Below are 19,042 nucleotides of genomic sequence, written 5' to 3'. Positions count from 1 at the left end.
CCTGCCTGCCTGCCTGCTGGCTTACTTGCTTCTCTGCCTGCCTGCCGGCTTGCCTCCCATCCACCTCACTCTCCTCTGTTTCAATCCGTTCCTCCAGCTATTTGGTTGTGTCACTGACCTCAGGTTTGAGCTGTGTGGCACAGTGTATAAGGGAGTGAGCCACATGCACCAAGCTCCGTGAACCTTATGTGCATTTCCTTTTGCTTTTTGTTATTTTCCGAAGTAGCGCCTCATGTAGCTCATGCTGGCTTCACACTCCCTATGTAGGGAGGATGACCTTCAACCTCCGACTGTCCTGCCTCGGTCTCCCTCATGCTGGGATGACAAGCATGCACCACCATGATACCTTGTTTTTACCCAGGGAACGAAATCCAGGGCCTCTTGACATTAGGCAAATGCCCTACCAGTTGATCCTGGCCTGTTGTGTACAGTTCTACAAGTGAGTTTTGCTGTATCTCGAGGACCACCGTGCCCTAAGATCCAGACACCTCTTAGCTGTCCGGGAGGTTTCCTGGTGCCCCTACCCAGGCAGTAACTCCCCTGCCCACAGAGCAAACTGCCAGAGTGACTCTGGTGACTGGAGCCTCCCTGGTGACTGCCCCCTCAGTTTTGTAGTGGACTTAACACAGAGAGCGGCCCTTTGGGTCTAGCATCCCTCACACAGTGAACACCTCCAAGATTCACCAGCTACATGCTCAGATTGATCGGCAGCTCGGCTGTGATTTTGCTAGGATAGGGAATAGTCCTCGGCTTCCGTTTGAGACTGTGAGAGCTCTAACTGCGGTAGGCTCGCAAGCCTTTTGCAAGTGTTTTCTTTCTCTTGGGTGCATTGGCGGTCAGAGTTTCTCTTGGTATCATGCAGAGGAATGGGAAGGCTCCTTTGAGGCTCCAGGCTGTCTCCCTACGCTGCTCTTCCCACAGCATCCCTGCACTTTGACCCTCTTTCCTTGTGATTCGTCTTTTATTTTTGAGACAGTGCCTCAAATCATTGAGCAGCCTAGGATGGCCTGGACCAAGCCATCCTCCTAAGAGCCAGTAATCTGACTGCGTGCTGCCACCCAGCTTAGCATTGCCCTTCTATCTGCATTTGAGAATGAGTTGTAAATATGACACCCACATCCAACATCTCCTGACCTTCATCTCATGCGCATGCGTGTACACACCAGTACACACACATCCACATGTGTGCACTCACACACACAGTACTAAAACTGAGTTCAAGTCAGCATCACAATTGTTCCCACGTGGGTCTTCTGACATTTGTCTGATCCAGAGTGACATAAGTCCCTTTCGTTGTGTTTGGGGTCTCACCGTCTAAAGAACTTCCTGCCCTTGTGTTCTCTCAATTTTCATGACCTCCAAATGAGCCAGCTGTTCTGTAGGGCACTCCTTGATTTGAATTCACCCCACATTCCCTGGGGGCTAAAGCTGGGCTCTCTGATCCTACACAGGGACAGCAGGAGTGATACTGGGTTCCTGAGTGTCCTGTGAGGACATCTGCAATTTGTCTCATGGCTGGAAAATGAGGACAGGGAAGTGTCCCATTCCACCGAGCGGTTTCAAGGATTAAAAGACACAGCCCAATGACTGATTTTGCAATGTTCTCTCTCCCTGGATCTGACCTATCTCCCCAGCCCTGGCCCTGGCCAACCCAGGAAGAGACAGGGATACAAGGAGCTCGGGATTCATCCCGCCTGGTTGCAGGCAGGTTACACAAAGAGATCCTATCTCAAGCAAACAAACACATCTAAGAGTGGGTACTTACTCCTAAATCTCACCACTCAGGATGCTGAGGCAGGGGGATCACCATGCATGCAAGACCCCACCTTAGGGAGAAACCAGTGGAGTCTGGTAGGTGAAGACAGGAGTTGTGGTACCTACTCTTTGATGCAGGGGAAGCCCCAACGAGAGAGTGACCCCATTCCAAGTGGCACCTGTGTTGAGGCCACAGTGCCCTGACCCACACCAGACCTAAGTCATCCATCCAGGAGCTGACAGGCAGGCCTCGCCATCACTGTCTCCTATCTGGGCCCAGTGGATAATGAGAAAAGAGCCAGCTCTGATGTCCAGCATACCCAGAACTTGAGGAAGAATCTCGTCTTATGAAGAGCGAGTCACAGATCCCAGGCTGTTGTTTTGTCTGAGAACTCCCAACCTCTAGGAAGCTGAGAGGGACAGCCCAGCCTTATCCTCAGAGCACCAGGACAAGGGTCCAAGCCGCAGACCCAGACGAGTTTAGGACATTAGCAAATTAAAGTTTTAATGATGGCGGCGATGCTGGCTTTACGCTCCCGATAATAAAGAGATTATGACTCTATGGTGGTAAAAATAAACGAGGGGCTGGTACATGCCTCTGTGGGTAAGCCTTGCAAGCTTAAGGGCCTGTGCTCAGAACCCCAGCACCCACATCAAAGCCATGTGTGATGGTGTGAGCCGGTAACCCCAGTGCTGGGGAGGGGGAGACAGGCTGACCGTAGGCCCAATGGCCCGACAGTATAACATAACCCATGAGCTCCAGGTTCAGTGAAAGAGCCTGTATCTAAAAATAAGATAGCCACTGAGGAAGGCTCCTGCCTGTGACCTACAACTTTCACAAGTGTACATGCACCCACTGCTCCCCCCCCCAGGAAAACACACACACACACACTCACATACACACCACATGCACCACACACACATACACACACATACCACCAACAACAACAACAACAGCAGCAACAATAACAAGTCAATAAATAGGTAAGTAGAAGTGAGTGTAGACCAGCAAAATGGCTCTGTGGGTAAATTGGGTAAACGTGCTTGCTGCTAAGCTTGGCCACCTGAGTTGATCCTCTGGACCCACAGGGAGGGGAGAACCAACCCCTCCTACAAGTTGCCCTCTGGCATCCACCACACATATAAATAAATAAATAAATAGTCACAAAAGGTTATTTTAGAAGCAAATAAGTAACTGCTTGAAAGTTGGAGACCATTCAAGCTTATTTACATTGTTTCAAAGTTCCTCCCCTCCTGTGTCTATTGGGCATAAAGAGGGAGAATCTGCCTTACAAACCTGACCCCCTGACCCTGTATGATGGCTGCTGCTGAGCCCAGAGCTCCAGAGACTGGAGATTGACTGTAAGTTTGAGGCCAGCCAGGGCAGTCTGGTCTCAAAAACCCTAAACCAAAACCGAAAGTGAAGCCTGCAGGACTTGCTTTGGTCAGGTGACCAGAGTGCGACTGTCAGCACTGGGACAGAGAGAAGCACTCAGGCCTCTGGGTCCTGCAGAGGCTCAGAGTTGGAGTCACATTCAAGGAGATCCGTGGAGCTGCTGCAGGGACCAAGCTACAAACAGCCCCCTGGAGTCCCCGACCTGGTAAAGACAGTGAGGGACATGAGGCCACCAAGGCCATGAGACCAAGGCCAGCCTGGTCTGCATAGCGAGTTCAGTTCTAGGCCAGCCAGAACTACATAGTGGAACTGTCTCAGAAACAAACAAAAATGTTATTTATTTATTTTATTTTATTTTTTGGCTTTTTGAGACAGGGTTTCTCTGTGCAGTCCTGGGTGTCCTGGAACTCACTCTGGGGACCACACTGGCTTGGAGCTCACAGAGATCTGCCTCCCTTTGCCCCATAAGTGCCACCACTGCCCACCGAGAAACAAAAATTTTAATATATGTACTTATTTTTATTTTATGTGATTTGCATTGGTGATTCGCTGGCATATATGTCTGTGTGATAGTGTCGGGGCCCCTGGAACTAGAGTTACAGACTCCAGCTATGAGCTGCCACATCGGTGCTGGCACTTGAACTCGGGTCCTCTGGAAAGAGCAGCCAGTGCTCTTAATGCCTGTGCCATCTCTCCAGTCCCAACAAAAAGTTTAAGAGGAATAAATAATGAAAGATTGATGAGAACTCAGTTCGGATTTATTCTCAGTTCAAACTCAGAGTTTGTCATTTTCCTATAAATCTTCGATCTTTTTCAAAATTCTGTTTTTCTAACACAGAGACAGACAGTCACGCGCATGTATGCATGTACACACACACACACACACTGAGGGGGTCATCACCATGAGCAGGAATTCAGACAGATCCATCACTTCCTATGTTTCCCAAGGGTGTGACCACTCTTTGGACCACCTGTTTGTACAGTACCCACCTCAGCCACCTCTAAAGAGCCCAGATGGAAACCAATGTGTCCCCAAGCTATTAAACGAGTGACCACTCAGCAACAAAAAGGACTAGTAAGCCACACACTGCCACTTAGAGAAATGTCAAGTCGGACTTGGGGGCCACAGTATGGGATCCCTTTAACACAATTCACAGAAATGGGTGAGCCAGTTCTTGCTGTCAGAACTCACAGTACAGTGGCAGGGGATGGGGCTCATCTAGCATGTTCGAGGTCAGGGGTTCAATCCCCAATATCTTATGAAACTGGCATAATGAGGGCCTCTAACCCCAGCACTCAAGAAGTAGAGGCAAGGAGATCATCATGTTAGGGGTAACCTGGGCTACATACCATACTGTCTCAACAACAAAATCAGAGTACTGATAACCTCGGTGTGGGGAGGGGCACTTGGGCATTGGCTTGGCCTTCTGAGGTCCTCAATGGGGACAGGTAAATAAGTGCCTTTGCAGGTGCAGGTGGTAGACTGAAGAAGAATCCACAGCACAAGATGGCCACATGGACCAGAGAGGGTGAGGCTGTAAAAAAACTCATACGTGGCCTTGGAATAGGCCTAAGGGGACTCAAGCCAGGCACAATGCAGTTCTTGGAACGGCCCTCAAGAACCTCATGGCATATGCCTGGGGTCAGCGACGAAGGCAAGAAATGCCACACCTGTGTATCAGTCACCAGCCCTCCACTCCGTGGAGCAGGAGAGGCTGTGGTGGCCCAGCAGGCCTTGACCCGCCCCAGTGCTCTCTTCTCCACAGCCCCTGCCCTGGCTACCAGGCCTCTGAGGATCCCTCCTCCTCCCAGACTGCCTCTGTCCCTGCCAGGGCTGTAGGGCTGGGCCAGGGATCTGGTGACAGCTATAAAAATAATAACTTACCCTGCCAGCTCCCTGGCCTCCTGACTCGCCCCACAGCGATCTCGGTGGGCTGGCCCTGGTGCCTGGTGAAGGTGCCTTCCAGCCCTGGCAGGCTGGCGTCTCCAGGGAGCAGGTGCTGGTGGCTGGGGCTTGGGGCAAAGAGGTCATTCCAGGTGACATCTGGGCCCTGCACAGTTGACAACATGCTCTGTGGTGCCCAGCAGGGCCTGAACCTCTCTGACACTCGTGGGCCCCCTTTCTCAGGGTCTGAAGCCCGCTGAAGCCAGCTGAGAAGTTTCCACCCAGCCCAAGGGCCTGCCTGGGTTACACCTGACCTGAAGCATGCTGAGACTCCAGAGCCATCTGTAGACACTAGACGCCTTCACACATGACTTCTGTAATTCAAATGAATGAAATCAGCCCTTTCACCTCATCTAACAGAGACCTTTTCTCCTCTCCGAGGAATGGTGTCCGCGGAACAACCCAGACAAGGAAGCGCTAGGCCACCCCTGAGAAACACAGGTGACAAAGAGGCCCAGTGAGCTCCCTGCCATTTGGGCAAATGTGTCAGAAATGAATTCAGCTGCCAGTAACAGGAAACCGAGGGACAAAGGTCTCAATGAACAGGGATTTCTTTTCTTCACAGAGCAGGGTCAGCAAAGACCAGTGAGGTCTCCCCTCCCCCACCCCGCCATCGGGACTCAAATGCCTTTTGTCTTTTGGGTTTGCTATTACTATTCGTGAAGCATTGCCTCTGGGTTCAAGATGGGCCCTGCAGCTCTAGACATCAGAGTTCCAGGCAGAATGTGGGAAGAAGGGCGGGGATCCTGCAGAGAAGTTCCCGGCAGCCCCTCCTACAGTTTATGCTCACAGCTTGCGGGCCATTCCTAGCTGCAAGAGAAGCTTGGAGAGTGTAGTCTCTCCACAAGGCAGCTGTCCCCAGACGTGGGCAGTCCCGTGGCTGAGGGAGAAAGATGTGCACCAGCAATTAGCAACAATGAAGGGCTGGGGGAGATGAAAATCTGTGGAAGAACATTCTAGAAGCTAACGAATGCCATCTCCAGAGGTCTCTGCATGAACTAACCTGTCAAAGCTTTCCAAAACACGGAGGAATGTTGCTATCTTTTTGTCACGGCCAGGGAAAAGAAGTGCTCGTTTGCCCAGTTCACGTGTACTGGACACGGTTGGTTCCGATGCACTGTACAAGGCCAATGGCTAACACCCACCCTGAACTAGGACGGGATCATTTTAAATATGTCATGTGAACTCATTCAGTCCTCCATACCTCCTTACCCGTATGAAGCCAGTTCGTTATTACCCCACTTAATAAACAATGAATCAGAAGCACAGAGAGGCAAAGTAACATACCTAGGGCCACACAGCAAGTTAACAGCTTTATTTCTGGCTATTAAAATCGTGAGTGCTTATGACCTTTGTTTCTTTTATTAGTGATCCACATTCTCTGGAAATTAAATAAAAAAAGAAAATGCCTCTTGGAAGTCCAGCCTCCAGCCTATCTTGCAGTCTTGAGACCATGGGAGGCCCGGCTTCCTTCTGTAGCATGGACTCCTCTCCCCCCACTCCACCCCATCCCACCCCCACCCCCAGGCGGCTGCCCTCTGCCCCACAGTCATGGCTTCCCAGAGAACTCCTCTCTCTCTCTCTCTCTCTCTTGGCTCCCAGCCTTTGTTCTTCCAGTCCCTCCTGGCCAGCCTGGCCCCTCTTCCTGCCTGGCACATGGCTCAACTCCAATGGCTCCAGGCCCTGGGTCACAGGCTCGAATCCCTCAGCTCTCCTGGGCCAGGCAGGCAGGCAGCCACTCTGCTCCCTCACCTACTGCCCTTTGCCTAGTCTCCAGAGCTGAGGGGCCTGTTTTGTTCGTCACCAGACTTATCAGGGATTCTATGGGTGCCAGGCTCTGGCAGGGGCACCTACTCAGCTACCCTCACACAGCCTCTGTTGCCCTCACTCTGGCTTCAGAGGCCCTGTAGAAAAAAAATCCACCACCCTGTCCATTCTAGCCTTTGCTGCTACCCCTCCTGCCTGCCTCAGGACCTTCGCACCTGCTCACCCCGAGGCTCATCCACAGGTACACATTCTACCACTTCTCAGGCTTGTTTCCTCAAGCCTCTAATTGCTCTCTAAATGACCATACCAATTTACTATGGATTCCTTTTGAGGAGTGAGGAGTTTGAGTCAGGGACTTATATAGTCCAGGCTAGCCTCAAAATCCCTATGTAGTAGAGGATAGCCTGAACTCCTGACCTTTCTTTCTGCCTCTACCTCCCCAGTATTGGGATAACAGTAAATACCACCTTACCAGGTATCATCAACATTGTTTCTAGGAGCTTCATTCTACTATACTGTTGTTACATTGTTACTAGCAGGGAAATCCCCCTCACCTGGGGCCTGCGGCAGGGTTTGCTTGTGGTAGGTTGGCCAGATGGACTCTTGGTCCGCCGTGAGGAAAGGTCAAATGTCTTGTTTGATGTCTCCAGTCATCAGGAGACAAAGCTCAGAAGCATGGGTCTTACCCTCAGAGGTTGTGTATGCCTGTTGTCAATCCTGGGGCAAACTCAGGCTAGCAGGGAGGGGTCTGAACCCACCAACCGCCCTGGGTTCAAACCCAACTCCATCAACACTGGTTGTCTGGCATGGAAACTTGTAGCATTTTTTAACACATACACACTGCCCATCTTTTTATCCACAGTAAATGTGTCCTCTGCCTGCCAGATCCCAGTTTGGTTTAAATCCCCTTCAGATCCTGTGCCTTTAAATTACCCCATAATATTGTATTAAAAAAAAAAAAGCCGCCCCACTCTTTGAGCAAACAATGTCCTGTGAAGAGTTGTGTTGTAGCTCCCCACACAAAATGGGGGCTCCTGGCCATTGCCTCAGAGGACACAGGAGGAGCTTGGTCACCAGCTCTCCTACCCTGCTTTGTCCTGCCTACCCCAAACCTGCACTCAGCCAATAGCAACATCTGAGCCCCCTTCCCCCGCAGGAGTAGTTGGTGGGATGCTACTGGGGTCCCTCCATCTCAGCAGGTCCACAGGTAATCCAGACTAGGATAAGGGAGGGCGGAGGAGGCGGCATGTCCGCCCTAAGGGGAGGTCTAAGGTCACAGGAGGGCAGGTGAAGAGCCTCTGGGGTCACGCTGAACTAGGAATTCAAACTCTCCTGGCTCAGCAACTCAGTGACTTTGCCTCTGTGCCCGAGGTGGGAACTAGGTCTGGTCTCATGGGGGCTTGAAAAGCACGCGGACTACTGCACACAGTACCCTGGGCTCCCCACTCAGCCTAGGCTGGCCCCAGAGAGACACCTCCTCTCAGAAGCCCTCGGGGATCTTCTTGCCCTCCCCACCCTTCCCTGCCCCACTTTTCTTCCTTCAGAGTGTTTGCCCCACCTGTCATTATGTCGTTCCAGTGGCTGAATATTTAAGTGTCCTTCTCTCCCTGTTAATTGTCACCTCAGTCTTTGTTACCACCCAGCTCCAACACCAACAATGCAGCTGGCATATAGCTGGTGCTCAATAAATGTTTGTCACATAAATGAAAAGGACCCAGGCAAATAAATGTCTACTCGAGATAAAGAGCAAACAAGTCAGGGCTGGATATGGGGGGTGGGGACATTCCTCAGAGGGTTGTAGGAGACAGTGCCCCCCAACTCTGGCTCCCATGCCAAGCTTTACCCTTCCCAGTGCTCCAAACTTAGAGAGGTCACTTTCCCCTCGAGGAGTCTCTGCCAGGCAGGAGGAACCTGAAGCAGAAGCTCCCGCCAAAGCCCAGCTGATCACAACAGTGAGCGCAGCCAGCTCCAGCTTGCCTTTCTGACACCCACTTTTCTCCTGGGTAAAGTCACCAGGTTGTGGGTGGCTGCGTTAGACAGTGAGATGAGACAGTACATTTTGTGAAGGCTCCCGTCCTGAGCAGGCGTGGGGAAGGCTCCGATTGCCCCTCCTCCTAGCAAGAATTAGCAGTGACCACCACCCAACGGGGCTGTGGGCAATATGGCTGGCCTGCCCTGGCAGCCGGAGGGCCCAGCAGCCCACCAGGTCCTGGAGAGTCATCAGCTCTGTGGATCATCACCCCACCATTACCCTTCAGGCTCCTGTCCTGTCTCCAAGCCCGTGGTCCAGCTGATCCCTGGCAGCGCCGTGATCTGATCCGTGGGGTGTGTCACCCCATCAGTGGCCTCTGCTACAGTGGGCCACACTGATGGCAGTCAGAGCCTTTGACCTTTGACCCACGACTGCTTTTCCTGATCCTGGAGTTATCAGATGGGCCTGGGTTCATATCCCTGGGTCTGTACTGCCACTCTACTTGGGGGAGGGGTGCCTGATCTTAGAGCCAGGAAATGAACCGACCGTGAAGGATGGAGGATTCAGGGTAGGGACAGGGACTACAAACCCACCCCAAACTTGCTGGAGACACACCTCCAGTTGGAGTGGCACTTCTGTAACTTCCAAGTTACTTATGCTGAGAAATGGATGCCAGGCCAGTCTGGCTGCAGAGGCGATTCTTGGAAAGATCGAGCCTCCCCCATCTCCCAGGTCCACCCCAGGCTTGGCTTCTAAGTGTTGGAGCAGTGGAGCTGACCAACAGTCACTTGGTGTAGACAGAAGCCACCAAGACACTGGGCCATGGGGCTGTACCGACCTTGGCTAGAGGGCCCACGGGGTCAAGTGTCTCTCCAGGCCTAGAAGGAAGCCAAGTATCTGAGGGTCTGTACAGGCTTCGAGCCACCTTAGCGTTGGGCAGGCAGGGGCAGCCTCAGTCCCCACCCTGTGACAGCGGGAGATGGGTCACCAGGCCCAACACTCCAGGTTCCCTATTCACCAGCCAGTGTCACTGGTCCCAAGCTCCTTTAGGCCTTTGGCAAACCCAGAAATCCCTCACAGCAGTGCTCATAGGGACCTGACAGCTACAAACTCTCCACATCCATAAAGCAACAGGCACAGTAGTGCCTACCTTCCACGAGGCTTGAAGGAGATGCAGGCAGGCCCAGGGCTTGCAGCACGCTGGCCCTGGGCAGGCAGGCGTTCCACACTCACACAGCCAAATGCCAGAAACCTCCCATCAAAAATAATAACAAGAACAAACACTTATGTAACAGTTCTGGCGTGCCAGGCACGGCGGGACACAGCGCATCCACAACTCCTTGGACACCCTCGACTCTCACTAATGCGGCCCGGCTGCAGCAGAGCTGCCCCGGCAAATCTGAGGGTTGGCCCTGCATTCAAGTCCTGGCTCAGCCACCTTGAGCACGGTAAGGGAGGTTCCTCGTTCCTTCTGAGCAGAGAAACCAGTGAGAAAAGGAGAGCGGAATAAGAACTGTCCCCTTCGCCCTCCTCTTGGCCCAGTCTCGCTTCCAGCTACACAGGGACATAGAAACCAAACAGGCGTGCGGGCTCAGAGACCCGCCACCAAACACACAGTACTTTGAACACGGTACTCACCTGCCCTGACCCGGTTGTCTGGGCTAGCCTTTCCTACAGAGTCACTGACTGTCTAGTCCTCGACACAAGCCTGACACTCAAACCAAGCCCGAGGGCGGCCAGTCCCAGACAGGGTTTCTACCGAGGGCCCCCCGCCCCCAGCACCCATGGGTGCTGAGTCACCCTGAATTCCTGACCCGGCACTCTGCCCCCTCTCCCGAGGGGAGGGGCTGGCACCCCATCTGCCACGGGAAGAGAATAACCCAGATGCGACACCCCCACCCACCGCCACACACAACCCAAAAATAACCAGCAGCCCCCTACACACCAGAAACACAAAAACAAAATCTCGCATAAATCCAAAGTCGGGAGGGAAGAAAAAAAAAATTGTTTTTCAAAAGCCAACTACTGCCCCCAAAAGGCTTTTAAACATTCTCCAAAAAAGTTTATTAAAATGTCTTCACTTTAATGCTCGAAACGGAAAAGGTTCTCAAAATATACATACGCCTCTTTTCTCATAGAAATAGAACTTTTTTTATATATAATACAAAAAAAATAATAAGACCAAGAAAAAAAAAAAACAAAAAAACCAAAAACAAAAACCAAAAACATCAACAGCAACCACCTCGCAGGAACCTCTTTTAAGTGTTTACTCAGGGCCCGGCTGACAGTTACACGTGTGTTGCGTCAGTCCCGTGTCCACACGCGCTCAGCCACGTTTGATCCGGATTGCATCAAGTCCCGAAACCTGGGGCTACTCCGCGGTGCGGGCAGGTGCGTGCGTGCATGCGCGCCGTGGCCGCGGTGGCCCCTCGGTGCAGGTGCAGGTGCAGGCGCGCGCGGGCCGGGGCCGGGGCCGGGGCCGGGGCCGGGGCGCACGCACGCACGGGGCCCAGGGTGGCCGCGGCGCGCCCCACGCCACCCCCCACCCGGCGCGCTAGCAGTGGCCCGCCGAGGCCAGCAGCGGCTCGGGCAGCTGCTTGAACAAGTTCCGCAGCGTGCTGAGCTCTCGCGACAGCTGCTCCACCTTCTTCTGCAGCCGCTCGTTCTCGGCCGTGAGCTCCAGCACCTTGTGCTGCGTCTCCAGGTTGCGCATCTTGGCCTTGTCGCGGCTCTTGCGCACGGCGATGTTGTTGCGCTCGCGCCGCATCTTGTACTCGTCGCTCAGCTTGTCCACCGTCTTCTTGGCCTTGGCCTTGGCGGGCGCGGCCGGCGGCCCCGCGAAGCAGGCGGCGGGCGCGGCCTTGGCGTCGGCGGGGCTCGGCGTGCCGGGCGGGCTGGACGACGACGACGTGGACAGGCTGCCGCTGCTGCCGCTCGGCGTCGCCTGGTAGCCCAGGTAGGCGCGCAGGGCGAACGGGAAGCCGGCCGCCATGGCGGGCGCGTCGTCCGCGCGCTTGCAGTCCGCGGGTTCGAAGCCCGGCTCCGCCTTGAGCGCGGCGGGCGGCGGCGGCGGGAAGCAGGCGGGCGGCGCGGCCTTGGCGCCCGCGCGCCCGAGGCTCACGTAACCGTAGTCGGCCGGCTTCTTGCTCGGCTTGGCGCCGTAGTCGTCGGCGAAGAGGTCGGAGAGGAAGTCGTGGTGCGCGGGCGCGGGCGCGGCGAAGTCGGCGGCGGCCGCGGCGGCCGCGGCGGCGGCGGCGGCGGGCGCGAGCGGCTCCAGGTAGGGGCTGAAGTCGATGGCGCGCTCGTGCTCGCCGATGGCCGGCTCGGCGGCGGGGGCGCGCGGCGCGGCGCGGGCCGCCTTGGCCCCGTAGGCCAGGCAGTCGGGCTCGTAGTAGAAGTTGGCCACTTCCATGGGTCTAAAGGCGGCGGGCGGCGGCGGGAGGCATGCTGCGTCCCAGGCCAGCAGGCGGTGCATGAACGCGGGGCCCGCGGGCTCCGCTGCGTCCCGGTCCCGTGCGCGGCTCGGACTCGGCGCGGCGGCGGCCGAGCGGGAGGTTTATAAGGCGGCGCCTGGCAACGGGCTGCGTCACGCCGGGGCCCCTCCCGCCGCCCCGCCGCCCCGCCGCCCGGTCGTGGCGCGTCACGGCCCCGGGCCGCGGGAGCGCGAGAGGGCGCGGCGGGGAGTGGGGCGCGGCGGGGGGCTGGGCGCGGGCTGTGGGGGGGGTCCTCGCGCGGGACCCGGAGCGGTGGCACGGACGTCCCCCCAGCCCCGCGATCGCCGCGGACGCGGGTGACGCCAGCCCGCCCCGTTCCCGCCCCTCGGGAACCCCGGGGAGCGCGGCCGCCGCCCGCCCCCTGCTGGAGGACGCGGTGGCTCGTCCCGGCTCCCGTCCGCTGTCCCGGGCCGTGTCCGTGTTCTCCCCCTTCCCCATAACACACACACACTCTAGGGAAACAGATCGTTCGTCCCGCTGCACGACCCCGACCCCCCGGGTCCCGCCCACTGTCCCCAGCCCCGAACTCCCCGGAAGCAGCGTTCCACCGGGTGCACGTCCTCCCACCCGGCTGCTGCCCACGCCTCCGGGACCCCAACTCCTGGGAAGCAGAACCGTCCACCCGGTGCACGCCCACCCCGGGGATGCTCGCTGTCCCCGGATCCAGAGCCTCCACCCTGTGTGTGGCCCGCCCACCGCACCTGCCTACGCCGCTCCCTGCGCCTCTCCGTGGAGGTGGCAGGGGTGGGGGGTTCTGCCACACTGGGGCTGTGGGTGAGTCACTTGGCCTCTCTGAGTTTCCTCCATGGACAGGGTTGGTGTCTGGGTATCGGAGACGAATGGACCCCTGAGTAGTGCGACCCCGTCCTAAGATGTGCACAGCCCCAGCCGGAGGCTGCAGCCAGGCTCCTCAGGTGGTTGCGGTGCTCACGCGGTGGGAGCGCGCTAGACCCGACTCCGACTCCAGCCTTAAGGACCCAGCGGTCCCCGTGCAAGCTGGGGAGTCAAAGCCACCGTGCACTTGAATGGGCACCAGGCGTGGACCACCAGCCTCTCCCCGGTGAGACCCTTTCGAGGACGCCCAGGACAACTCTCGGGGGTCCACCCTTCGGCCACTCCCAGCCGGGCCACTCAAGCAGGAGCTGCCAACCTGCCTGGGGCTGACCCCCGACCCATTGACCCCAGCCCTGGCCCCGGCAAGCTGGCGGGGTGTTGCTCAACCTTCAGCGTTATCTGCTGAGCTGGGGTGACCTCCGCCCCCAAGAGCTGGAGAAATGACATCTCCCTGTGCCCTTGGGGGTGGGGGGCAGGGAGGGAAAGGGTAAGACACCAGCCCTGCCTGCGGCTTTCTGGCCTTCCCAGCAGCCTCTGGGCCAGGAAGGGATCAGGGCCCAGAGAGGCGTGGTGACATCCCCAGGGCCACCCAGCCAGCCAGGCCTGGCTGTAAAGTGGGACGTTGGGGCTTCACGGATGGGCCCTCCCTTCTCCAGTATTCTTCTCCACCTCTAGGCCACCATTCACGTAACTCCTCCCTTCCCTCAGTTTCCCCTCAGACTCCAGAAAGGCCGTGAGGGAGCACACCACCTGTTGTTCCCTCAGCCCTGCTCCGGGAGCCCCCTCCTGGGGTCTTGGCCCAGCTTGCCTCCGGGAAGCCTTCCAAGACTCCCTGGGTCCCCAGTCCCCAACACTCCTGACCTGACTGCCCATCTCACCTGTCCGGTCTTCCTTCTGTCCCTGCTGCCCACTCCCACCCCTACCCCCATGTCAGCCCCTCCAGGGAGGGATCTGTCTGTCTGTCTGTCTATCTATCATATTTATTTACTGTGTGAATGTGCACCACAACTTGCATGTGAAGGTCAGAACTTGAGGGTCTGCTGACCGACACAGGTTTCTCCTGTTAGATGGGTCCTGGGTATTGAACTCAGGTCTTCAGAGGTGACAGTAAGTCCCTTAAACCATGGAGTCATCTCAATGGCCTGACTTCTCTCTTTCCTCACTGTTTTGGCTGGGTGTGGCCACGGGCAAACTGGCTCTTCGCCTTAGCTTCCTTTCGCATTTCAGGGCCCTGGGGAGACGCAGCAAGACCTGGGGAAGATCATACATGCATCTGCTGTGTGACCTTAGCCGCCCCTCCGCTCTCTCTGAGCCATGTTGTATACTTGTTTGATCCCCCTGGTAGTTTGTGGGAGGTGAGCCGCACCGCCCGCCCGTCTGTGTTCACAGGTAAGGAGACTGGGGCTCGGCAGATCTCAGTGCCAGCTCAGGGTGGTCACAATGAAGAAATGGCCGTGGAGAAAGTCTTCCAAGCCTTGGGGTTATAATCAGCTCTAACAGTAAACTTGAGTCTAGAGAAAGGTGACTTGGGTCACGCAGGGACTCAGGGGGTGACTCAGGCCCTGGGGACTAGACTCCACCTCATCGCAGAGCTTGGCTCTCTGACCTCCGTGGGCTAGCTGGCCCCACAGCAGCCTCCCTGCCGGGCTCACCCACCCCCGGCTGACCCAACTGTCCCGCAGGCAGGCCAGAGGAGTGTACCCTTGTTCTCCCAGGCTCGTTGCTCAATAGGCCATGCCTGTCACAGGCTGGCTGTGGCTGCCGGCTCTTCCTCACAGCTCTGAGGCCCCACCAGGCCTGAGCAGCTGGCACAGCCCTATCCAGACCCAGCTCCTCCCTGCTCCCTGTCCCAACCTCACGTTTGAAGGAACCTGGGCTGCAAAGGTCCCCTGTGTGGCCAGATCAACACAGAAATGGGTTAGCCCGACACTACTATGGTGTGCCTGGGATCTTCTTTTCTTTTCTTTTCTTTTCTTTTCTTTTCCCTAGTTTCTCTGGAGTTGGGAGACCCCGGCTTTGCACATGGCTGGCCACAGCTCTGCCAGTGAGCTACATCCCAGCCCTCTTTTTTTTTTTTTTTTTGAGACAGGGTCTTGATAAGTTGCCCAGGCTGGCCTTGAACTTTGGACCCTCACCTCCAGCATGGCTGGGATCACAGCCCCAGCTGTCCCTTTAAGTGACTCCAATCCTAATGTGTAAAAACCAGGGACTTCACACCACGCTTCCAATTTCCAGTTCTTCCTCTAAACTCGGGTCCCTGCACTGGCCTCTCTGGTGCGGTGACCGTGGCTGTGGTGGTTGCTAAGGCCATGGGCATTTCCAGTACGAGTTGTACACACTCTGCTGTCCCTAGTTTCAGGGGAGGGAGGACTTAGCCCATCTGCAGGAGGAGGAGCTAAATGAAGCTGAGCCCCCTGCTCCCCACCCCCACCCCCAGCCTGCAAGCAGCAGCCGTGACTCAGTACTGATGGGACAGTAGGTGGTGAGAAGAGTCGGGGAACCGTTTTTTTGTTCCTGTGGGGACCCTCTTTACAAGGGTGCTCCAGCCACTTCTGTGACCCTTCAGCATATAGCATGGGGATGTGGGATGTCCTGTTTCTGGGCCCTGTCGGCCGTCTCCTGACAGGTGGGGGGTGACTCCCTTCCCTGCAGCCCCACACAGGGCTTAAGGTGGCAAAGCCGTAGGAACCCTACTCAGCAGGCCAATGAGCACAGTCCTCGGTGGCTCACAACTTCTCCCACCTACCTAGTGATGTGATGGCCAGAGCCCCTGTGCCATGCCTGAGCTTTGCTGGGGGCAGAGCACTTGGTTTCATTCCAAACCAAGGAAAATAAACAGAGAAGGAAACCACCAAGCATCCTCTCTCGGGCCTCAGTTTCCCGTGTGCTCGACAGTCTTCAGTCCTGGATTTGCATCCTCCACATACCAGCTGTCTGTGAAACTTGCCTGTGTGTCTGCTGCCATCTCGTGGCAGGTCCTGGGACTGCAGCACTGACTCGAGTATCTTGTGCGTAGAAACCCAACTGTTGGAGAGCCTGGCGCTGTGGGTATGGCACTCACAGGATGTGAACATGTCACAAGAAGTATAGCTGTCCACGGGATTGGGAAGAGGCTCTCAACCTTCGTGTAGTCGCTCATCAAACTTTTTTTAAACTGGCTGAGACGCTGTAAACATACGATGCAGGGAAGTCACCGGATCCATGCAGGGGGATCTGACTATTGAGCGATGCAGTTGGGAGTGGGGAGAGATACAGCTGCGGGTCTGTACTAGGCAGTGAGACCAGGCAGTGAGGCCAGGCAAAGGCTGCACCTCTGCAGTGTTGTGTTAGAGGCCATATCGCCAACAGCTTGGCTGCCAATTGAGGACATAACGAGGTCAGGACAGGAGACAGGATAGAACCTCTAAGGAACCCCTCTGGCTCCCTGTGGGGTATGGTCTGTGACACAGGCCAGAGAGGGAGAGATATCCATGAGTGAGGGAGGACTTGGTGGGCAGCGGTCATGCTCAGGACTCTACTGGAGAAGAGACCATCATGATTCCCTGATACAGCGAGCTCAGTGGCCTGCTGTGTCTCTGAGGTCCAAATCCATGGCCAGAAAAGGTTTGATGAATGACTACACAAAGGCCGAGCTCCTTTGTCTGTTGCTTGGATATTCTTGTTCCTCTCAGTAGCTATTCATAACTGAGGCAGGAGGATTGCTTTGGGATTTCAAGGCCAGCCTTAGCTACATAGTAAGACCCTGGTCAAAAAACAAAATTATGTGTGAGAGACAGAGAGAGAGAGAGAGAGAGAGAGAGAGAGAGAAGAGAGGAAGAGAGAGAGAGAGAGAGAGAGAGAGAGAGAGAATGCGAATGCACCCCTCCACTGAGTTAGGTAGTGCACAAACACAATGTTCCATGAGGAAGCCATCTTGTTGCAGAGCCCAGCCTGCTCCTCCCCTCCCTCCAGGGTCTCCTGAGGAGATCTGGGGTCCACATCTTCCTGTGCCAACATCCCTGTCATGCTGCGGCTCTTTTCTTCTTAAGCACTCACTGAAGAATTACTGAGCCCAGGTGCCTATGTCATAGCAAGTTTGTAACCTCTTTACAAAGCATGAGAGAGAAATGACCTCATTAAGTAACTCCACAAGTACTGGACATGGTGACACGGGCCTGTGATCCCAGGAAGTGGCCACAGAAGGATCAAGAACTTCAAGGTTTTCCGCACCTGGTGGCACACATCTTTAATACCAGCTCTCTGAATTCAAGACCAGCCTGGGCTACAATAGCAAAAGCCTGACTCAAAAATAAATAAGTAATATCCTTTGCTATCTCTGGCCCAGAAATACCAGTTCATTCGAAAAGACTCAGAGACAGGTGGATACGCACCAGCGCTGGTGATGTCACAGGGGTGTGGTCCTTGCAGAGAATGTATGAGGATGAGGTGGCTTTGTGGGGGAGGACTGGGGCAGTGCTGTCCGACAGAACTTTCTGGTATGCCTGGAACAGCCGCTCCCTGTGTCACGGCAGGCGCGTGTGGCTCCCAAGCACCTGGGACCTGGCTGGTGCCACTGAGAACATTTTTACGGCATTCTTGTTTGTTTTTGAGACAGTCTCATGTGTCCCAGGCCAACCTTGACCCCCTGTGCCTCCACTGGGATGGCGGGTGTGACCCACCACACCTGGCTTGAATTTTAATATTTAGGTTCTCTCCTGTGCTGGCGACCGCTGTAATTGTCTAGAACTATTGTCTAGAATTATCTGTACATTCTATTGTTCTTTTTTTTAATGCATGTGGGTATTTTGCCTGCATGTTTGTCTGGGTGCCTGGTGTCTGCAGAGCCCAGAGGAAGGTGTCAAATTCCCTGCAGCTCGAGTTACAGATAGTAGTGAGATATCGTATGGGTGCTGGGAATTGAACCTAGGTCCTCTGGAAAAGCAGCCAGTACTCTTAACGCATCTTAGCTAGGCTTTTACTGCTGTGATCAGACACCATGACCAAGGCAGCTCTTATCAGGACAACATCTAATTGAGGCTGCCTTACAGGTTCAGAGGTTCAGTCCATTCTCACCATGGTGGGAACATGGCAGTGCCCAGGCAGACATGGTGCAGGAGGAGCTGAGAGTTCTGCATCTTCATCTGAAGGCTGCTAGTGGAAGACTGGCTTCCAGGCATCTAGGATGAGGGTCTTAAAGCCCACGCCCACAGTGGCACACCCACTCCAACAAGGCCACACCTCCTTGTAGTGCCACTCCCTTGGCCAAGCATATACAAACCATCACACTTGACCACCCAGCCATCTGTCCAGCCCCCTCTATGATCTCATGTTAATTGAAGAAAAAACACTAAGGTGGGAACTTGCTGTAGTTTAGGGGGCGAGTGGAAGCTCCTGTTCTAAATGAGAGACATAAGAAAGTGGTGGCCATGTAGACTGGGGCCAGGCAGTTCACCCCAAACCCCACTGAACCTCTATTTTAGCCTAGCTCATTGCCCGAGTGCTCAAACCCAGCGCTCAGCCAACTGAGACAGAAGAGGGTGCCAGCCTCGGCTACATAATGAGTTTGAGACCAGCCTAGACAACAGAGTAAGCCTTTGACTCAGTGGGTGGATGATAATAAGAAAAACCACACCATTTTGCCCTTCTAGGCTCCCATGGGGCTCAGAACAAGGGTGTGGTGGGGCCAGGTGCCCACTGGGACATCTACAAAGTGACTTCTTCGTCCCTGAGTGCAGCCCTCAGCTAGGGTGGCCCACAGGGCTGATGGACGGATAGGCGGCATGCCTATGACTGCAGCCCCTCTAGTCCTCCATGTCCCTGACAGCCCCTCTATCCATGTCCCTGACAGCCCCTCTATCCCTCCATGTCCCTGACAGCCCCTCTATCCCTCCATGTCCCTG

At 55.4% G+C, this 19,042-nt stretch overlaps 1 protein-coding gene across 1 annotated transcript; it reads right to left on the bottom strand.

Annotated features, from left to right (window-relative positions):
• Positions 1-10,873: 10,873 nt before the first annotated feature.
• On the bottom strand, positions 10,874-12,460 carry Cebpb (CCAAT enhancer binding protein beta). Its single transcript, XM_031372831.1, has one exon. The coding sequence runs from the start codon at positions 12,308-12,310 to the stop codon at positions 11,390-11,392; it is 921 nt and encodes a 306-aa protein (XP_031228691.1). The 5' UTR covers positions 12,311-12,460; the 3' UTR covers positions 10,874-11,389.
• Positions 12,461-19,042: the final 6,582 nt, after the last annotated feature.

This window comes from Mastomys coucha, unplaced genomic scaffold (genome assembly GCF_008632895.1).
Source record: "Mastomys coucha isolate ucsf_1 unplaced genomic scaffold, UCSF_Mcou_1 pScaffold15, whole genome shotgun sequence".
Taxonomy (NCBI): Eukaryota; Metazoa; Chordata; class Mammalia; order Rodentia; family Muridae; genus Mastomys; species Mastomys coucha.
The sequence above is the reverse complement of the archived record's forward strand: the minus strand, read 5'-3'. Positions and strand labels throughout refer to the sequence as shown.

Coding starts and splice junctions, on each gene's coding strand:
- Cebpb (XM_031372831.1), bottom strand. CDS start 12,310: ATGCACCGCCTGCTGGCCTGGGACGCAGCATGCCTCCCGCCGCCGCCC.